The 18,068-nt window shown below is 42.8% G+C and overlaps 1 protein-coding gene across 3 annotated transcripts in view; it reads right to left on the reverse strand.

The window, feature by feature from the left end:
• The window catches only part of LOC144770337 (uncharacterized), a 210,812-nt gene extending 194,746 nt beyond the window's left edge, over positions 1–16,066 (reverse strand). Inside the window, exons 1-3 of one of the 3 annotated variants that reach the window (XM_078654778.1) lie at positions 15,721–16,064; positions 6,760–6,886; positions 1,806–1,925 (exon numbers count right to left, since the gene is read on the reverse strand). In XM_078654778.1, the coding sequence (XP_078510904.1) occupies positions 1,806–1,925; positions 6,760–6,886; positions 15,721–15,795 (322 nt within the window). In that variant the 5' untranslated portion in view covers positions 15,796–16,064. Of the gene's footprint in view, positions 1–1,805; positions 1,926–6,759; positions 6,887–15,720 lie in introns of all 3 variants that reach the window. The other 2 variants (XM_078654781.1, XM_078654779.1) reach the window with 2 other exon arrangements.
• Between the last annotated feature and the right edge of the window lie 2,002 nt (positions 16,067–18,068).

Genomic DNA, 18,068 nt, shown 5'->3' on the forward strand with positions numbered 1-18,068 from the left:
CGGAGGCGATCGATACCAGGCGTCCGGGGACGGCTGGGGACCATCGAAACTCCTTTCCTCCGGGATCCGTCGAGTGGCCACTCGACCACCTGGGTGGACCCTGGCGCCTCAATGTCGGGGCTTCGCTGGAGCTGGGGCTAGGGCAGAGGCCACGTGCCCCGGACGTGGAGGTTCCAAGATGGCGTCGGGGAAGGCCTCGTGTTCGGGCGTGATGGAGCTAGGCCGGTAGTGTTGATCCGGGATGGTAACCGGACCGGCAATGTTGGTCGTGCATGGTCGGGCTGGAGGGGCTGCCCGAGGCAGAGTGGAGGGCTGATGTCGTCTGGGGCGCGCCACGCGGGAGAGGTAGGACCACGCCATGAGGCCGGGTCCAACATTTATAAATAAAATAAATTTAAAAAATGTTGTAAATTGCAATCTGTTTAAACATGGCAGACTTCAGCAAATAACCCATAGCTGCTTTTCATTTTTGGCTCCAAATAAATTAACTTTCATAACAATAAATTTGATTACCTCTTAACTGTGGAATGCTGTACCAGAATGATTAAACAAATATATTTTGCTCTCTTGCTCTGTAGCTAGGTCATGTGCATTCAATTAGTAGTATTACATTCCACATGGATAGAATAAAATGCATTGAGGTTTTCCTGGTATCTATCTTCTTAGAGGAAATCTTCCTTTCAATTACCAAGGCCCATAAAGCTCAGAGCCTGTCACTTAACAAATAAGTAAATTGTTGACTATGCATGCTTCTCCGAGCCTGCGGAAGATGGAAGTAGTTTAGCACTAGAAGGAGAAAGTACACTGGACGTAAGACCTGCAATACATGGGGACACTCAGTACCTTATAAGGTATGCCCAATGAAGTTCCATTTCATATGGTGAGAATTGCCACCAGGCATGTATGGGAGGTCATGAAACGATGCAATATGGTTAAATTAGTTGGCAAATATCTAATCAGACACAGATGTTAAATGAAAGTTACGTGCATTTAAAGACTTTTAATATTCGTGATTCATTATATTACAGATGCAAAAAGAATTGATGGAGAGAATGCAGAACCATGTCATACATTCACCCCAGTACACAGATCTGGGCCTAATTCCATCTTTTTTGCTCACCATGCCATTCCAGTTTGGACCCAGCCATATGCAAATCAGTCTTGACCCTGTGCCCAATGGGAACAGTCCAGCCCGAAATGCCAGGCCAGGTCCTCCCTGGACTGGAGACAAGCATCCTAGGACCGGTTTCGGGGTGTCATCCCTCATCAGCCAGGATAGCTTGACTCCAGTGGCATGGAGAGCACGGGACTCAAGTCTGAGAATACGAAGTATTTAGAACACTGAATTCTAGAAGAATAACTTTACAATTGAATTAAGTTCAGGAAAAGAAAATTTTAAATGTGTCCCTGGAAAAATAACTCTAGGTGCTTGTCCCAAATTTTCCAAAATATTCTACATAGTCACACTTTCATTGTTATACAGTTAAGACATTTTAACTATTAATATTGGATAAAATAATATTTTGGGTCATTTTTTAGGTCTACTTTTCCATCCTGGTGGCCTTTTGTACAAAGGTTTTATCTTTCAATAGAGGAATTGTGCCTAACTATTTTACGTTAGGCACCCCTAACCAATGAAAAGTGTCCATCAAATTCCTACTGCACTTCCCCTGCCTCGAGAGTGCCTTAAATGAACAAGAATACAAACACTCATCATGGTAAAATAAATCAAAGGAATAAGCAAGAGAAATGCAATAGTCACCTATAAAACATATTTTCTCATGTAATTATCGATTTCCACATACCTGCAGGGGTACAATCAGAGCTTTTACAGTGCGGTCCCTTCTGGGGTTGCTGAAGCAAGGAACATGGCCCCTCCACGTCCTTAATCCTGAACACTATTTCAGGATTTACAATTGCATAACCTAGGAGGCAACAACGAGACAAAAATATGGATACATATTAAACCAATTCGGATGAAAGAAGCCAAGGCTCAACGAGCTCGGGTTTACCACACTAAGAAAACCTTTATTTTATTAAGAGATTAATGTTAGTGCGGTTGTATTTCTCAGCATTAATAAAAAAAAAACATTTGTTTATCTGATATATTTCCGACTGCAGACCAGGTAATGCGACAAACTGATAATTGAAGCGGGATTAAGGAAGTCACATCTCATTGGGCGGGATGCATCCTCAAAGAGTGAACGCCCCTTGCCAAATTATATTTTAACGTCTTAGAGTCAGAAAGACTCCACTTGGCTGGAAAAGATCTTCTACCGTAATCATGTTATTAGACCACCTGTTTAAGGACTTATCAATCTGGCAGGAGTTGTATGTAGTGTTTGAAGCTACAGGGGTTAAGTGTGCAACACAAGAAAATGGTACAGAAAAAACTCAGTTTCAGAGTATCATTCTCTAGGAATGTTTCGCCAAAGGTTTTACCACTCGTTGGGGAAAAAAAAGCATTTAGTAGTTCTTACTCGAGAATTCTCATGGCTGTGAGGAACAGTAGTGTCAGCGACTTGCAAACTAAATTTTCACCATATTAGTAGTGCTTGCATGTACTAATGTGGTCACTGCTAAACTGTAAGCCCTCTACCAACAGGGCCAACAACAAACTGTGCGGTGAAGGCAGAGTGAAGGCTATAAAATAACACCGGTGAGTTGAGTTACAGGATAAGATGACTGGGGCATTAAAGGGTGGGGCGACCATTTTGGGAAAAAACAGTATCACGGAATAAAAAGAAAGCTGTAGTGTTGCAAACTTTGCAGGGTCTTCATTTCAAACAGGACAATCATAGATAGCATAAAAAGGTGCATCGAGAGTATGCCTTTAGCCCTCTCCTGCAGGATTATAATTATATGCATCCACATGCACAGCTCAGAGATAAGTGAGAACATTCTCGCTTCAAAAATATTTAGAAAAGTTGTATTGTGCTGCGATATTCAACTGGCCATTTACGGCAAAAGACGTCCTATCTAACCCTGGGCGAAGCACTACGCTCCGCTCGCGGAGTTTGCGAAGTTTTTTGCAACTTCGCACTACGCGAGCGGCACGTAGCACAGTGCGAACATGCGTAGTGCAGCGTAGCGTAGTGCAGCGCTCATTTTTTGCTTGTTCGCGGTCCTGAACGTCATGTTCGCGACCGCGAGCAAGCAAAATGACATCCCGGCGAGATTCTCAACGCGAGGAGGTCAGGTTTCTCATTGTGAGTGGTTGCGCATGCTCGCGACCGCTCTCAATGAGAAACTACCTGTTCGCGTTGAGAAAGCTGCCGCTCGAGTAATAATCTCCTCGAGCAGCAGAAAACTACAGCTCGCACTGTGCAAGATGCCGTTTTCAATGCTTGCACAGTGCCGGATGCTTGTTCGCACTGTGCAATCATTGAAAACGCATCTTGCACAGTGCGAACATGCTACTACGCAGCTCGCGTAGTGCTACGTGAAGTTCGCGTAGTGCGAAGTGCACTTCGCGTAGCGCTACTCCGCGAACTACGCCCACCCTTAGTCCTATCTGAACAGCCAGATACCTTGGAGTTACCTTGCAGGTGATTCTCTTCTGTTTGTTACACTCGGAGGTGCCTCATTGAGATTTGTTCCCCATCACGAGTCTCCGATTGTGGGCAAGTGAATGGAGTCCAGAAGGAAGCTCAGCGAACTTAAAGCTTATTGATCTGCTACAGACAAGCACTTTAGTTCTACAGACTAGAAAAGGCAATAGACGGGGCCAAACGTGTTATTGTTATATTTGTTTATCCAATGATTTGGGGATGAGTTACCCTAAAGGAATTTTCACTAAGCATGTTGGGTTAAGGAAAGAATCACTGTACTCAACAGACAGTCAACAATTAGGGATGCCTTCCATGCTATGGATAAACATATACACATGAAATCTTTTTGCACGAGGCAGAGGCCTTTACCACCACTAAGATGACAAAACACTAAGCAATACCCCATGTTATGAGAGTAGAGCCTGCCCAGATACACAAGGTATGCTGGGAGAGGACCGGAGGACATAGCATGTCACTAGTGATTCTAGTGGGTGAGGGTCCTTTCAATCAAATAGGGATGACCCTCTGCTTGATATTTGAGAGGCTAAAACATATTTGTCAGTGAGTTCTCTCCTTTGGGGGGGGAAGGGCTTTGCAAATGATGCAGCTGGTTTTGAAGATGGTGCGGGCCAGCAAGGCAAACCAATGTAATTCCATCAGGACAAAGGCGGTGTGATCGTATTTCTTCAGGCAACGAATGAAGCGTGCTGTGATGTGTAGGATGCCCTTAAGGTGTGGCAGTGTAGGGTCTGGGAAGCCATGGCGCAGTCACGAACACTGTATGATTCGTTGGCTTTCTTCAGGACCAAAATGGTTATTAAGAGGCCTATGCCGACTTAATTTGTAGTCGCTCTGCATATGAAATGAAGCACTATTTGAGTAGTTAATCAGCTTGGAGAGAGACATTTAAGCAGTAGGATGCGGAGAGAACCCATACAAAACTTTTTAACTCCCTTTTTTGGGTGATTGGTTACCCAAAAAAGTATACAGCTGTAGGATGTATACAAAGTAGTTAACAAAGATCTCACCAGAAAATAAAAATAAAAATAACCGTGAGTGTAGGCACAATAGGCCACTAAATAAGGTTGGACAGAAGCAGAGTATGTTTAAGTCAAGAGGCTATTTTCTAGAATCTTAACATTTTGATGATAACAATGGCTGAAAACCTGGGTTTGACATTTACAGAGGAGGATGTGAACTCAATCCTTTCGGCGTGTCCATTTGAGTGACATTAACATTGCACAGACAATAGCACAGACAAAAGACTAACACTCACAGAAGTATAATGCAACCAATCAAAATTATTTTACATAGGGCTACTACGAAAGAATGTTTAAGGTCAAACGCTACCCCAAAGGACTTTTGGTCACCAACGCTCCACACATTTTCTTCTAAGATTCAACATTCATAAAAGACTGGTCACAAATATTGTGGCACTGCGCCAGGGAATGGCTTATCCTGGTGATCAGAACAGCATTCACAACCAAGATGCAGAGCTTAGAGAAAACACGAAAACACGAAAACACGAAAACACGAAAACACGAAAACACGAAAACACGAAAACACGAAAACACACACACACACACACACACACACACACACACACACACACACACACACACACACACACACACACACACACACACACACACACACACACACACACACACACACACACACACACACACACACACACACACACACACACACACACACACACACACACACACACACACACACACACACACACACACACACACACACACACACACACACACACACACACACACACACACACACACACACACACACACACACACACACACACACACACACACACACACACACACACACACACACACACACACACACACACACACACACACACACACACACACACACACACACACACACACACACACACACACACACACACACACACACACACACACACACACACACACACACACACACACACACACACACACACACACACACACACACACACACACACACACACACACACACACACACACACACACACACACACACACGTCCATGGTGGGCGCACTGCCTTGACGAAGTTAGTTAAGCAGAAGAGGGGAACCTGACAAACAATACCAAGGCGGGAAGAACCACATATACACCGATTCTCTCATGTTTTTTAAATGACTCACTCAATAGGGTTCGCCCACCTCTAAGACTCTATGGGGCCGTAAGACATGAATAAATATGGACCTCAAAATATAGTTACAATTATAATACAATACTTCACAATGCATTAAGGGTTCAGAATGCAAGTATCTCTGCTATTCCTTGTTGACTTTATACTGGCCTTTGACCCTGTACAGCACTTCGTTGCGCTACAGAAATACTGTAAACATACTAGCCAGCTCATACTGTGTTTATTATGGCTAATCTTTGTTTTTTGAGGGATTTCTCACAATATTTGTGTACACTGTAAAAATATTCATGATGAGACGCTAGCTCAGCGAAAAAAAGACCCTTCTTGCTAGAGCGAGCCATTTGTCTAAAGACTCATGGTGGTCTAGGGGAGGTTCCAGCCAGCACTCTCAGGGCACGGAAGTGGGACCACAGGAACTCCTGCAAACGATCCCATACACAGTGCCTGTGAAGGGCAACTACCATGGGTCTTCCCAGCAAAACTCAACTGTTTGCTAAAGCCTTTCATAATGTGCCAGTACTTCCATTAACGATATTCACAGGGCCCTTGCTACATTTCCAGGGGAAGCCAATGAGAGTCATCTAGTGAGCCAGGACCTAGATAATAAATAGGCAGATAGTTGTAGGCATATCAATCTCTGGTGCAGAGGCTTGGTTCATCACAGATGTATACCTTTCTATGCGTACAATTGTTATAACGGCTATTGTAAATTGAAACGACCACTACTAAAGGGTGAAGTTAGAAAGTTTAGAAAAAGACCCATGACGTGCCTTACCCAATGATATCAGAGCACCGTGAATCATTTCCAGGGGAAGCCAATGAGAGTCATCTAGTGAGCCAGGACCTAGATAATAAATAGGCAGATAGTTGTAGGCATATCAATCTCTGGTGCAGAGGCTTGGTTCATCACAGATGTATACCTTTCTATGCGTACAATTGTTATAACGGCTATTGTAAATTGAAACGACCACTACTAAAGGGTGAAGTTAGAAAGTTTAGAAAAAGACCCATGACGTGCCTTACCCAATGATATCAGAGCACCGTGAATCTCCTCCATCACGTTCTTGTAGAGCTGCTTCTCCCATTCCCCCAAAAGACTCCACTCATTCTCGGAGAAACAGACGGCAACATCCTTGAATGTAACTGGCATCTGAGGAGGCAGGATTTTGTTAATCAGAGTCAACGCGTTCATACAACACATGCAATAGAGATCCAGTTAGATGCAGTAGTTAAGCACAGAGGGAAGAATCTATTGCAAATCAATTTCAGATCAAAGAGGAGTGACAACCTTTCGGGGGCCCGGCATTTGTTCAGCTGAAATCATTAGTGTTTTTGCGACGTTTCACACTGGCATAACTGTTCGTTACAATCCAAACATTGGAGGACTAAAAATGAGCTCGCAATCAAAAGCAGGCTTTGAACTTGGGGTCGGAGCTGGGATTCAAAGAGGCAAGGGTGAAAAAGTGTCTAGCCAGGGATAAAGGTGACTGGGAACCGTTTGTCAAGCAAAGTAATTCAGAGCGTGAAACACCGTGCAAACAATCCATGAAAATACATGGATGGAAGAACACATGGAAACTTTCTGCCTGTTTATATACACAAACCTGGTGCTTTTCAAAGTTGTGACCGACAGTACGCCATAATTCACTTTAATCAAGTGTACTAAAACATAATCCTTAAAAAAATAGGTATGAATCAACCATATAGTACATTTTCAAGGATGTTTTTGTAAAACTTTTTTTATTTTTAGGCAAAGGCATACCCCATTCATCACACTTGTCATTATTTCTGATCATAAATATACCACAAGTGTAAAAAAAAGTGTTACTTTCCCCCTTTGCTGCTCCATATTCGCTCCCCACTCAATATTCCTTACTTTTATCACTCAGACCCTTACTGAATTATCTCCACTGATTTCTTCAGCAGCTCCTCACTCATTAGCGCATCCACATGCGCTCATTCTTCTTATACATTTGCTTGTCCAACTACTTACAAACTCACTTTCTCTTCCTCACCCCTCAGTCACCAGGTCTCATCCCGACGTATCTACTCAAACCCTTATTCACCAAACACCACTCAGTCATTTATTAATTTCCTCTCTCTCACACATCTTCATGAACCCTCTACCACGCACCTTAGCATACATTACCACCCTTACTCATCAATGCACTCCCTTAGAAACCTCCTCACTCACCAAGCCACTTTTCCCTCATATAATAAGGAGGTAAATAGATGTAAAGTGGCTAAAAGTTTCTTCTCTCATAACAAGGACTCAAACTGAGGCGACTATACACTGGCACATAATTTCAGAAGCTCACTATACAAAAAAATCCATTGTAGTCAATTTAGACTCAAACGTTGTAAAATAAGGACACTTCAGATGTAAAAGTGGCGCTCTACAGTCATTTGCCGTTTAAACCCTAAAAAAACTGTACTTGAATTTGCTTTTCGTTTAACGACCTGCACTTTATTTAATCAGTTTTAATCCAGCACCTTACTGTTACTCTGACTTTGTAATTGACACTGCACCTTTATCAAACTCTGCTCTGATTGGGCCAAAGGGGAACCAATCCGAGACATGCCAGATGGAGCCTGTTAGACCTCCCATGACACTTAATGACGGCAGCAGCGTGGACACCCAAAGGGCACTTCGGCGCGCCAAAGGCAAGCCCACCTGGACAGCGCCAGGGGCCAGGCATCCTGTCCCTCACAACTCCCACAGGTTCGTTTTTTGCCCTTCTAAACCTTGCATTCTCAGGAATCCCCCCCATGTCTCTATGGGGAGTATGGTTTGGCCCCAAAGGAATGGTCTTTCCTTTGCAGGACCTGAAGTTTTAGAGTCTGTTCAAATGGGCTTACCACTAGGTCGCTCTCCCGGACCCCCGGACCCCCACCACGGTTCACCGAGTACAAGTTCTCCAGAATGAACTGTCAGTCAGTGAGAGTGAGTCAGTCAGTCAGTGAGAGTGAGTTAGTCAGTCAGTCAGTCAGTCAGTGTGAGTCAGTGAGAGTGAGTCAGTGAGAGTGAGTCAGTCAGAGTGAGTCAGTCAGAGTGAGTCAGTCAGTGAGAGTGAGTCAGTCAGAGTGAGTCAGTCAGTGAGAGTGAGTCAGTCAGTCAGTCAGAGAGAGTGAGTCAGTCAGAGAGAGTGAGTCAGTCAGTCAGAGAGAGTGAGTCAGTCAGTCAGAGAGAGTGAGTCAGTCAGTCAGAGAGAGTGAGTCAGTCAGTCAGAGAGAGTGAGTCAGTCAGTCAGAGAGAGTGAGTCAGTCAGTCAGAGAGAGTGAGTCAGTCAGTCAGTCAGAGAGAGTGAGTCAGTCAGTGAGAGAGAGTGAGTCAGTCAGTGAGAGAGAGTGAGTCAGTCAGTGAGAGAGAGTGAGTCAGTCAGTGAGAGAGAGTGAGTCAGTCAGTGAGAGAGAGAGTGAGTCAGTCAGTGAGAGTGAGTGAGTCAGTCAGTGAGAGAGAGTGAGTGAGTGAGTCAGTCAGAGAGTGAGTCAGTCAGTGAGAGAGAGTGAGTCAGTCAGTGAGAGTGAGTCAGTCAGTCAGTGAGAGTGAGTCAGTCAGTGAGAGTGAGTCAGTCAGTGAGAGTGAGTCAGTCAGTGAGAGTGAGTCAGTCAGTGAGAGTGAGTCAGTCAGTGAGAGAGTCAGTCAGTGAGAGAGTCAGTCAGTCAGTGAGAGAGTGAGTCAGTCAGTGAGAGAGTGAGTCAGTCAGTGAGAGAGTGAGTCAGTCAGTGAGAGAGTGAGTCAGTCAGTCAGTGAGAGTGAGTGAGTCAGTCAGTCAGTGAGAGTGAGTGAGTCAGTCAGTCAGTCAGTGAGAGTGAGTGAGTGAGTCAGTCAGTCAGTGAGAGTGAGTCAGTCAGTCAGTGAGAGTGAGTCAGTCAGTCAGTGAGAGTGAGTCAGTCAGTCAGTGAGAGTGAGTCAGTCAGTCAGTCAGTGAGAGTGAGTCAGTCAGTCAGTGAGAGTGAGTCAGTCAGTGAGAGTGAGTGAGTCAGTGAGAGTGAGTGAGTCAGTGAGAGTGAGTGAGTCAGTGAGAGTGAGTGAGTCAGTGAGTGAGTGAGTGAGTCAGTGAGAGTGAGTCAGTCAGTGAGAGTGAGTCAGTCAGTCAGTCAGAGTGAGTCAGTCAGTCAGTGAGAGTGAGTGAGTCAGTCAGTGAGAGTGAGTGAGTCAGTCAGTGAGAGTGAGTGAGTCAGTCAGTGAGAGTGAGTGAGTCAGTCAGTGAGAGTGAGTGAGTCAGTCAGTGAGAGTGAGTGAGTCAGTCAGTGAGAGTGAGTGAGTCAGTCAGTGAGAGTGAGTCAGTCAGTGAGAGTGAGTCAGTCAGTGAGAGTGAGTCAGTCAGTGAGAGTGAGTCAGTCAGTGAGAGTGAGTCAGTCAGTGAGATTGAGTCAGTCAGTGAGATTGAGTCAGTCAGTGAGATTGAATCAGTCAGTGAGATTGAATCAGTCAGTGAGATTGAGTCAGTCAGACAGAGTGAGTGAGTCAGTCAGAGTGAGTGAGTCAGTCAGAGTGAGTCAGTCAGAGTGAGTCAGTCAGAGTGAGTCAGTCAGTCAGAGTGAGTCAGTCAGAGTGAGTCAGTCAGAGTGAGTCAGTCAGAGTGAGTCAGTCAGTCAGCGAGAGAGAGTGGGAGAGTCTGTGAGAGTGAGTCAGTGAGGGTGAGACAGTGAGGGTGAGCCAGTGAGGGTGAGCCAGTGAGGGTGGGAGAGTGAGTCAGTGTGAGTGAGTCCGTGAGAGTCAGTGTGAGTGAGTCCGTGAGAGTCAGTGTGAGTGTCAGTGTGAGTGAGAGTGTCAGTGAGAGAGTCTGTGAGAGTCAGTGAGTGTGAAATTCAGTGAGTACATGTTTGCAGCGTTTAACGATTTATGGCTATTAGTAATGCTCTGAGGATAATACATTATTATATGTAAATAAATAAATGCAGAACAAATAAAAGAAACAATTATAATGAAGACTTGAATCAGCATGTTCTGAAAACCAGTAATTTCCCATCTTTCAAAAGAGCACAAGCAGCAGATGTTTTAAAGCACTCGTGCTTGAGCTGGCATCCGCCTTGCATGAGCGAGCAGCGGCGGCGCGAGAGCCATATGTTTAAATTAGCATGCGCGCGGCTGCTCGCTCCCGCCAGGTGGATGCCAGCACAAGCACGAGTGTGCTTGAAAAGGAGAAGACCAATTTCAAAAGGTCATCTCCTAGAGCAGAGCATGCGCGCTGCCTAGGCGAGATGCAAAATGGGGGATTGCATGTCGCCCAAGTGCTATCAACCTATTTCACTTATCAATGGAAGAGGTGTGGCGCAGCGGCCTGGGCGACTGATGCCCGACGCTGGGGATCACGGTTCGATCCCCGGCACCGGCGGCAGGGGTCTGCCCAGCACCATGTGACTCTGGGGAATAACTTGCTTAATCTTCCCGACGGCCCCAAGCGCCGGGAAACCTACGGATGGCGGTGCGCTTTACAAATACTGGATTATTATTATTAATAGCACTATTAAAATCATTGTAGGAGTCTTCCATGACCGTTTGGTTGAATGGGCAGCTGATAAGGATATACTCTACCCCTTTCAATTTGGTTTCCGGCCAAAATTAAGAACTAACAATCAATGTTTGAACCTGCCTCTGATCATTTTCAAATATACTAAGGCCAAGCACTCCCCTATTTACTTAGCTTTCAAGGACTTACCGGCTGCCATTGATTCAGTGAACAGAACCTAACTTTGGTTAATGTTGCTGGATCAAGGTGTGCACTCTCCTCTGGTGAATGTTTTGTCATTGATTCAGTGAACAGAACCTAACTTTGGTTAATGTTGCTGGATCAAGGTGTGCACTCTCCTCTGGTGAATGTTTTGTACTGCCAACACTCAGACCTTTCAGCTTGGGTCTGATAAAAATTCTTATGGGGCGCTTTGCACCACTGTCCATTTGAAGAGTGGTGTGAGGCACAGGTGTATATTGGCACCTTTATTATTTATTTATACATCAATAGCTTAACAGCCCACTTATCCACATCCCACAGAGACATATCCAGAATATGTAGGTTCCCCAATTCCTGCTTTACTGTATGCTGATGATGCGGTATTGCTAGCCCTCACTCCAAATGCATTGAGGCATCAGGTGGATCATTTTGCTTCTTTTATGCACAATTTGAACTTAAAAACGAATTATACTAAGTCACACATTAGGTCATGTGGCCATAGCAAATTAAGGTTAAATAAAATTAATATTAATGGGCATGCTCTGACGACTTTTGATAACTTGTGTTACTTAGGACTAACTTTCAGTTCATCGGGTTCATGGAACCCCCAACTTGCTCAGGCCTGTGTTAAATTAAATTGCTGGCACAGTCTGTAACCTTATTAGACCGGATATTAGGGGGACTGTGTGCCCACCACAGAAAGTCTATAACTCGCAATGCATTAGTGTAGTCACCTATGGTGCAGAAGTTTGGGGTTTTAGTAAATGCTGTTTTTTTTATTAATGATTTTATTTGTTGATTAATAAAAATAATACAATCGGAAGTAAAGCACAATAGGTTAAAAAAAATTCCCATAAAATATGAATACAGCTAAACACTGAAAACTTTAGCAGCAATAATAGAGAGCAGCAATGAATAAAGTGCGTTTGTGCTAATGGCTAGAGGACAATATCCAAACACTATCATTAAGATTTTTTTTTTATTTTTTTTAACGATTTGTCTTTAGTCTCAAATTTGATCAACCAATCCTGTACCAGTTTCAAACCTTTAGTAACTATGATGTGAGGTTATATACAAAACTTTTAAAAGCAGAATTTAAAAACTGATTTTTAATTTTCATTTCATTTTTGGATTCAAATCAATAGCGAATATTATTGTATTAACAATCAGTATCAGTTTTTGGTAATAGTTTTTTTTCGGCAATAGAAATATACTTTACAAACTGAGAGATCAGGCGGGGCATAGTCCCAGTAAGACAGGTAATAATGGCATTTCGACATGTTCTCACCCCTAATTCGTTTTAAATAGGTCTTAACAGGGTCTAGCAGTTGGGGGCATATGGTTACAATGTGTATTTAAGTTTCGTTAAAGGAGCCACATAAACTACAAAGTTTGGTGGCCATTTTTTTCCCATTTAGGTATTCCGTCCTTAGTAAGATATCTCCCAAACCACAATAACATAAATTTCTTCTTTAAGAATGATTAGAAGTTGGTCAACATGAATAATTGAGGTTCTAATTTAATGAGTTGGTAACTGAGCAGGAATTATACTTTTTTCTGAGCTCATCTTTATCTAGACGACTCGATAGTAGAGTGACTGATCAATTTATTGTTTGTTTGAAAACAGCTTTGCTTCTAACTTCTTCTTCGCATGGTGGGCACTCAAAATTATGTAAACTCTCACTTAAAATGGATCTCCAGCTACTACTGTGCTCATACCTCGTTATCACCTGCCAGCACTGATTTGCAAGGGTCCCTTGTTCTGAGCGATAAAACAAGTATAGCATTTTTTAAAAGGTAGATTGCTGTACAGAGATTGCCTTTTCAGACCAAATTCTAATCTGACATTGGGTTGTCCTATTTAACCGGGGGATCCTAAAAACGGATTTGTAGACTTATTCGTATGTAATCAAGAATTTTTGCATCTTTACCACGAAAAATCATTGAGCCGTAAGCCAAAGATGGAATCAGCTTTGCATGACCTTCAAAGGAGATTTGTGATTTGAACATGACAACCTGTCCCTCAACTTTCTAAAAGCAAATGACAATGCTGTCAAATAGACATATTATCGTCAAATGTTATTCCTAGATATTTGCAAAATGTTACTGTTTCGATATGTAACCCATTAATGTTCCATTCTTTCTTATCTGTTTTGGTTCCACCTATAATCATTATTTTTGTCTTTTTGGTATTGATTTTCAAACAATTAGGGGTGATATAATGATTAAAAGAATCAACTAGTCTTCTTAGACCTATGGCAGAATGACTCAATAATATAGTGTCATCGGCGTATTGTAAATATTTAATATTGTTGCCTATAAGGGAAGATGAGTGAGCATTAACTTCTTTAAAATGCAGTTCTTACAGGCAGAGGAAAGGTGCTTTTTGCAATATTTCCCGAGTTTACTGCCATCTACCTCTAGTCTGATTACCCACTACGCGCTAAACCAGGGATTCTTAGAAGATAAGAGTCAGCTGGTGCCACTTTTATTATGGGTTAGTATCTGGTCGAACTCAGCTGCTAAGCTATGTAAGGACATTATATATGATTGCCTGATGCTAGAGAAGGCTTATTTCATACCTTGGTTGAGATATATACGAGTTACTTTTGGATCCCTTGGCATATGCTGTTGGTTTACCGAATCCAGCCGTATTCAGAAAAATAGCAGGATGGAGGTGAAACACTATTTAAGGACTACTGTGCAAATAGAAGGCTGGAAAAAGAGATAGTCAAACCTTTGGCGTTGCTTTATTATAGTCTTTTACATATTGATGAACTCCCTTTATATTTAGCTCTGGAATTGTCAAGGTAGGACCAGTCAATTATTTTTCGCTTCAGAGCAGGGTCAATCGAGTGGTCTCTAATTTTGTTTTTTGACCCAGAGGCGAACAACGTTTCAACCTGCCCCGTGACAATCAATCCACACAATCATTACTGCACTTTATGTTCCTTTGAAAATTAGTTCGGAATTACCTGAGCACATTTGAAGCATTTTGTGGCCATTTTGCGATGACACGAATTATCCCCGGAAGAAGGCAATCACATTGCCGAAATGCATTGGGAATGTGAAAATGTTTAATAATCATGTATGGATGAACCAACATACATAAAATTATAAATAACAAGAAGAACTAAATAAACAAAGATTTCTATCATAGAGACTTTTGATTACTTTGAAGAAACCTTCCTTGTTGAAGGACAGTTACGGAGCCAGGGGGACACATCCCACATCAGTGGGTGTGCAGCCCTTTAGTTACCTTTGAAAATTAGGCCTCATGTTTAAAAAAAATAAGCTGCAGAAGATTCAGGCTGACATTTGACCTCAGCGGAGCAAATGTGACAAGATAAATACAGAAACTAAAGACATCTCTATTTATTGCTTGGACAATTACGACCAACCAAAAATTGGCTTTCGACTCACCAGTAGGTCGTAACCCACAGTTTGGGAAATAAAGATCTAAGCAACAGCGCGCCTACACAGGTAAATTCGGTAAGGGCTCCATCCATCCTCTCCCCAACTGTTCCCAACTCCTAGCTTCCACTACACATAACATTCTATTACAGCATTCACACTCACCATTCAAGACACCTACTCAGCCACACAGGGAATGAGGACACAAAGGACAAAAAAGCTTTAAAAGGGCACACACTGTCCGGTACTGAGCACCCGCACTTCTTTAATTCGTAATGGAGTACAAGCACATCTCAGCACTGCTGCAATCCATTTATTGGGAGAGTACCAGCAGCTCTCAGAAACAAGCAGGCACTCTAAGGAGCTAGTACCTACCATTCTAGATTTCCATTAAAACACTGGACATTACAGTCCCCTACAGGGAAATGTATATCATTTGTAACAGGTGTCACTGTATGCCATGTAGGCGCGCCTTAGGCACAACTTATTTAGTACCAGGCTCATTCTCCCTTTGGTCTTCCACCTGCTAGTTCTGAGCACACTCAGAGCATTAATACTTGAAATATGATGAAATGATGCATCATATTTCAATACTGTACTCTTATTTGAGTAGGGCTCTGACACTAGAACCGTGGGCTAGTACAGCAACTTCCCCAATTTGTGTAAAGCAGTAGGACCAGCAGAGCACATCACAGTAGTAGACTGGGTGATACGACCCCACCCGTCCTCTCCCTCCCTTCTTTATTATGAGAGAGCAAACGTGACTGAGACCTTCAGTGAATAGACTAATGACCCCTGTCAAGTTTTAAGAATGTTTCTTCGCCTTCTCTAGTGCCACAAAACAGCAAAGTAGTATACTCTCCAGCTGGTTCAAATTGAGGCATTTATTTACCTGCAGCTCCATGATCCCTGTGAGCCTGCTCCGTTCTCTTGGCTCCCGGGGACCAGATTTCTTCTGTGATGTCATCAACCTGCGCACGAATCTTGCAGCGTATAAAAGATCTGCCTCCTCGTCTCCATTCCTGCTGCTGCTGTTGCCTTTGAATTTCCCTAGGCAGACCGTTCTTAATACTGAAACGCGTTTTTCGCCATCATTCTCTCGACGGACATCGCTCACTCATCCCATAATCTAAAGCTAGCAGGGCCAGCCTTAAAAGACACTCACTCAGCTCCTCAAAGCCAATCACGTCGTAGAAAACAACACTCCTTTCGTGGTGGGCGACCGTGATAACGTTAGATTCGTTGGGGGAACTCTTGTCATGGATTGGCTGGGCGAGTACTTCTCGCTAATTGGATGTTACGTCTGCACACCGTAGCAAGGCTTTTGATTTGCTCTGGAAATGCCCGGCTGCTCGTATTTGACACATGGCTTGTGTCAGAAGAGTTTTTTTCGCTTTTAGTCTCACTGGGTCTGAAACTCCTAGTGTTTCCCAAACTGGGGTCCGTGGCACATTCCCAGGGGGTCAATAGGCAGCAGTTTTAAAAGCACAGCAAACTTTCTTGTATGATTAGCAGCTTTCCAGCAACAATAAAAGCGTCAAGATAATGCCAGTGTTTTATGTAACTGCTGGAGAGAGATGAGAGTTTTGTTCAGTGACAGCTTTGACTTAACTAGTGTAGCACAGATGGTTAATATGCCTACTGCAAAGAACTGTAACATGTATTTTAAAAAGCAGTATTTTATGTGCATAGGTCTTGGTTACTGCTTTTGTCACAGAGATTCTTTTGTTATTGTGCACTTTATAAGTGACAATCGTAATCTAGTAGAGGGACCTATAAACTGTCATCAAAGAGCTGCTTGCAAACTGCATGGTACCAGTTATTAACTTATGTTTTTCCCCAGTCATTCATTATCCTGATGCTGCTGTAAAGGTTTATTTGGGTGGAAATACATTTTTAATGTTAAAGTCTGTGCTAGCCACTGTGTTATGTTCTGAATCCTGAGTTTGTGCTTTTCCAGACCAAGCACTCTTTAAAAATGCCTACCAGTATGAATGACATGTGAATACTACACCTTCTAGTCCCCTTTACCTTATTTAACATTTTCTATACACTGATTTACATGTATGATTCATTGTTTATATGTGTGTGATGTAAAGTGCTCTGGCATCCTACAATGGTATGAGAGATGCTATACAACATATGAAATACAAGTGACAGAGTGGCTACGGAGAGATGAGAGGCACTGTTGGAGGGTGATAATAAGGGAATCAGTGACCCAACAAAGAATGTTGCATCCTGGTGCATAGTAAGGCCTTCATGTACTATTCTTTCAAAGTTAATACAATTCAATATATAATGAAAAATGTTTTGTTGAATGCACCATTGTTTCCTAAATAGTTTGAGGGGGAGAACCTACCAAAGCCCCCTTTGTAGTGGTCAGGCTCACTACCCGCACTTGGGTGCACTGTGTGGGGACTGGTCTGGAAACATTTGCCAGGGCTGCTTTGGGTTTCCAGTCTGGCCATAGCAGGAGCAGGAGCCTTGTACTGCGAAATAAAACCAACAATTTAAAAGTTAGTCCCGGAGATGCAGCACCAACCTTCTCATTAAATGTTTTCCTTTTTTGCAAATTCCTTCAATATAAAATGCTACGGGCCAGATGTACGACCCGTTTTTATATGCGCAAATGGGTTTGCGAAACCGTTTGCCCATGCAAAAACCTATTGGGCCATGTACATAGCCTATTTCGGGAGTCGCAATTTTCTTTGCGACTCGCTAAATAGGTTTTGCGATTTGCTATTTGGAAGGGGCATTCCCTTCGCTGCGCAGTCAAACATTCTCTAAGCAAGTAATACACAGAATACATGGGCTATTACAATAGAACATTCCAATATAATCACATTCTGTAAAAGAGGAGCACTAACATATATAATGTAGATACCACATATCTCTCTCTTTTTAATAAATGAAGAATAAAACTTATTTTTGAATATACCTACTGGGAGTTTTCTTTACTCTAATACTTTTTCTAACATTTCTGAAATCCAATAAACTTTTATCATTAGAATCATCAACATTTTGCAAACTCTTGTCATTAGCATCGTAACACATTTTGAATTTTGCAATGCGACCCATATTCCAACATTGGCCATTGTCCAATTTAACAGCATTACCTCTAATACCAACAATGCTAGCTGGTTCTCTGAATTTAGATTTCCCTTTTTGCAAAAGCAAAGGATATTTGACACAAACCTTATCACCAATAGTGAAATGAATTGTTCTTTGTTTCTTTGCAAA

Source organism: Lissotriton helveticus, chromosome 7 (assembly GCF_964261635.1).
Source record: "Lissotriton helveticus chromosome 7, aLisHel1.1, whole genome shotgun sequence".
Taxonomy (NCBI): Eukaryota; Metazoa; Chordata; class Amphibia; order Caudata; family Salamandridae; genus Lissotriton; species Lissotriton helveticus.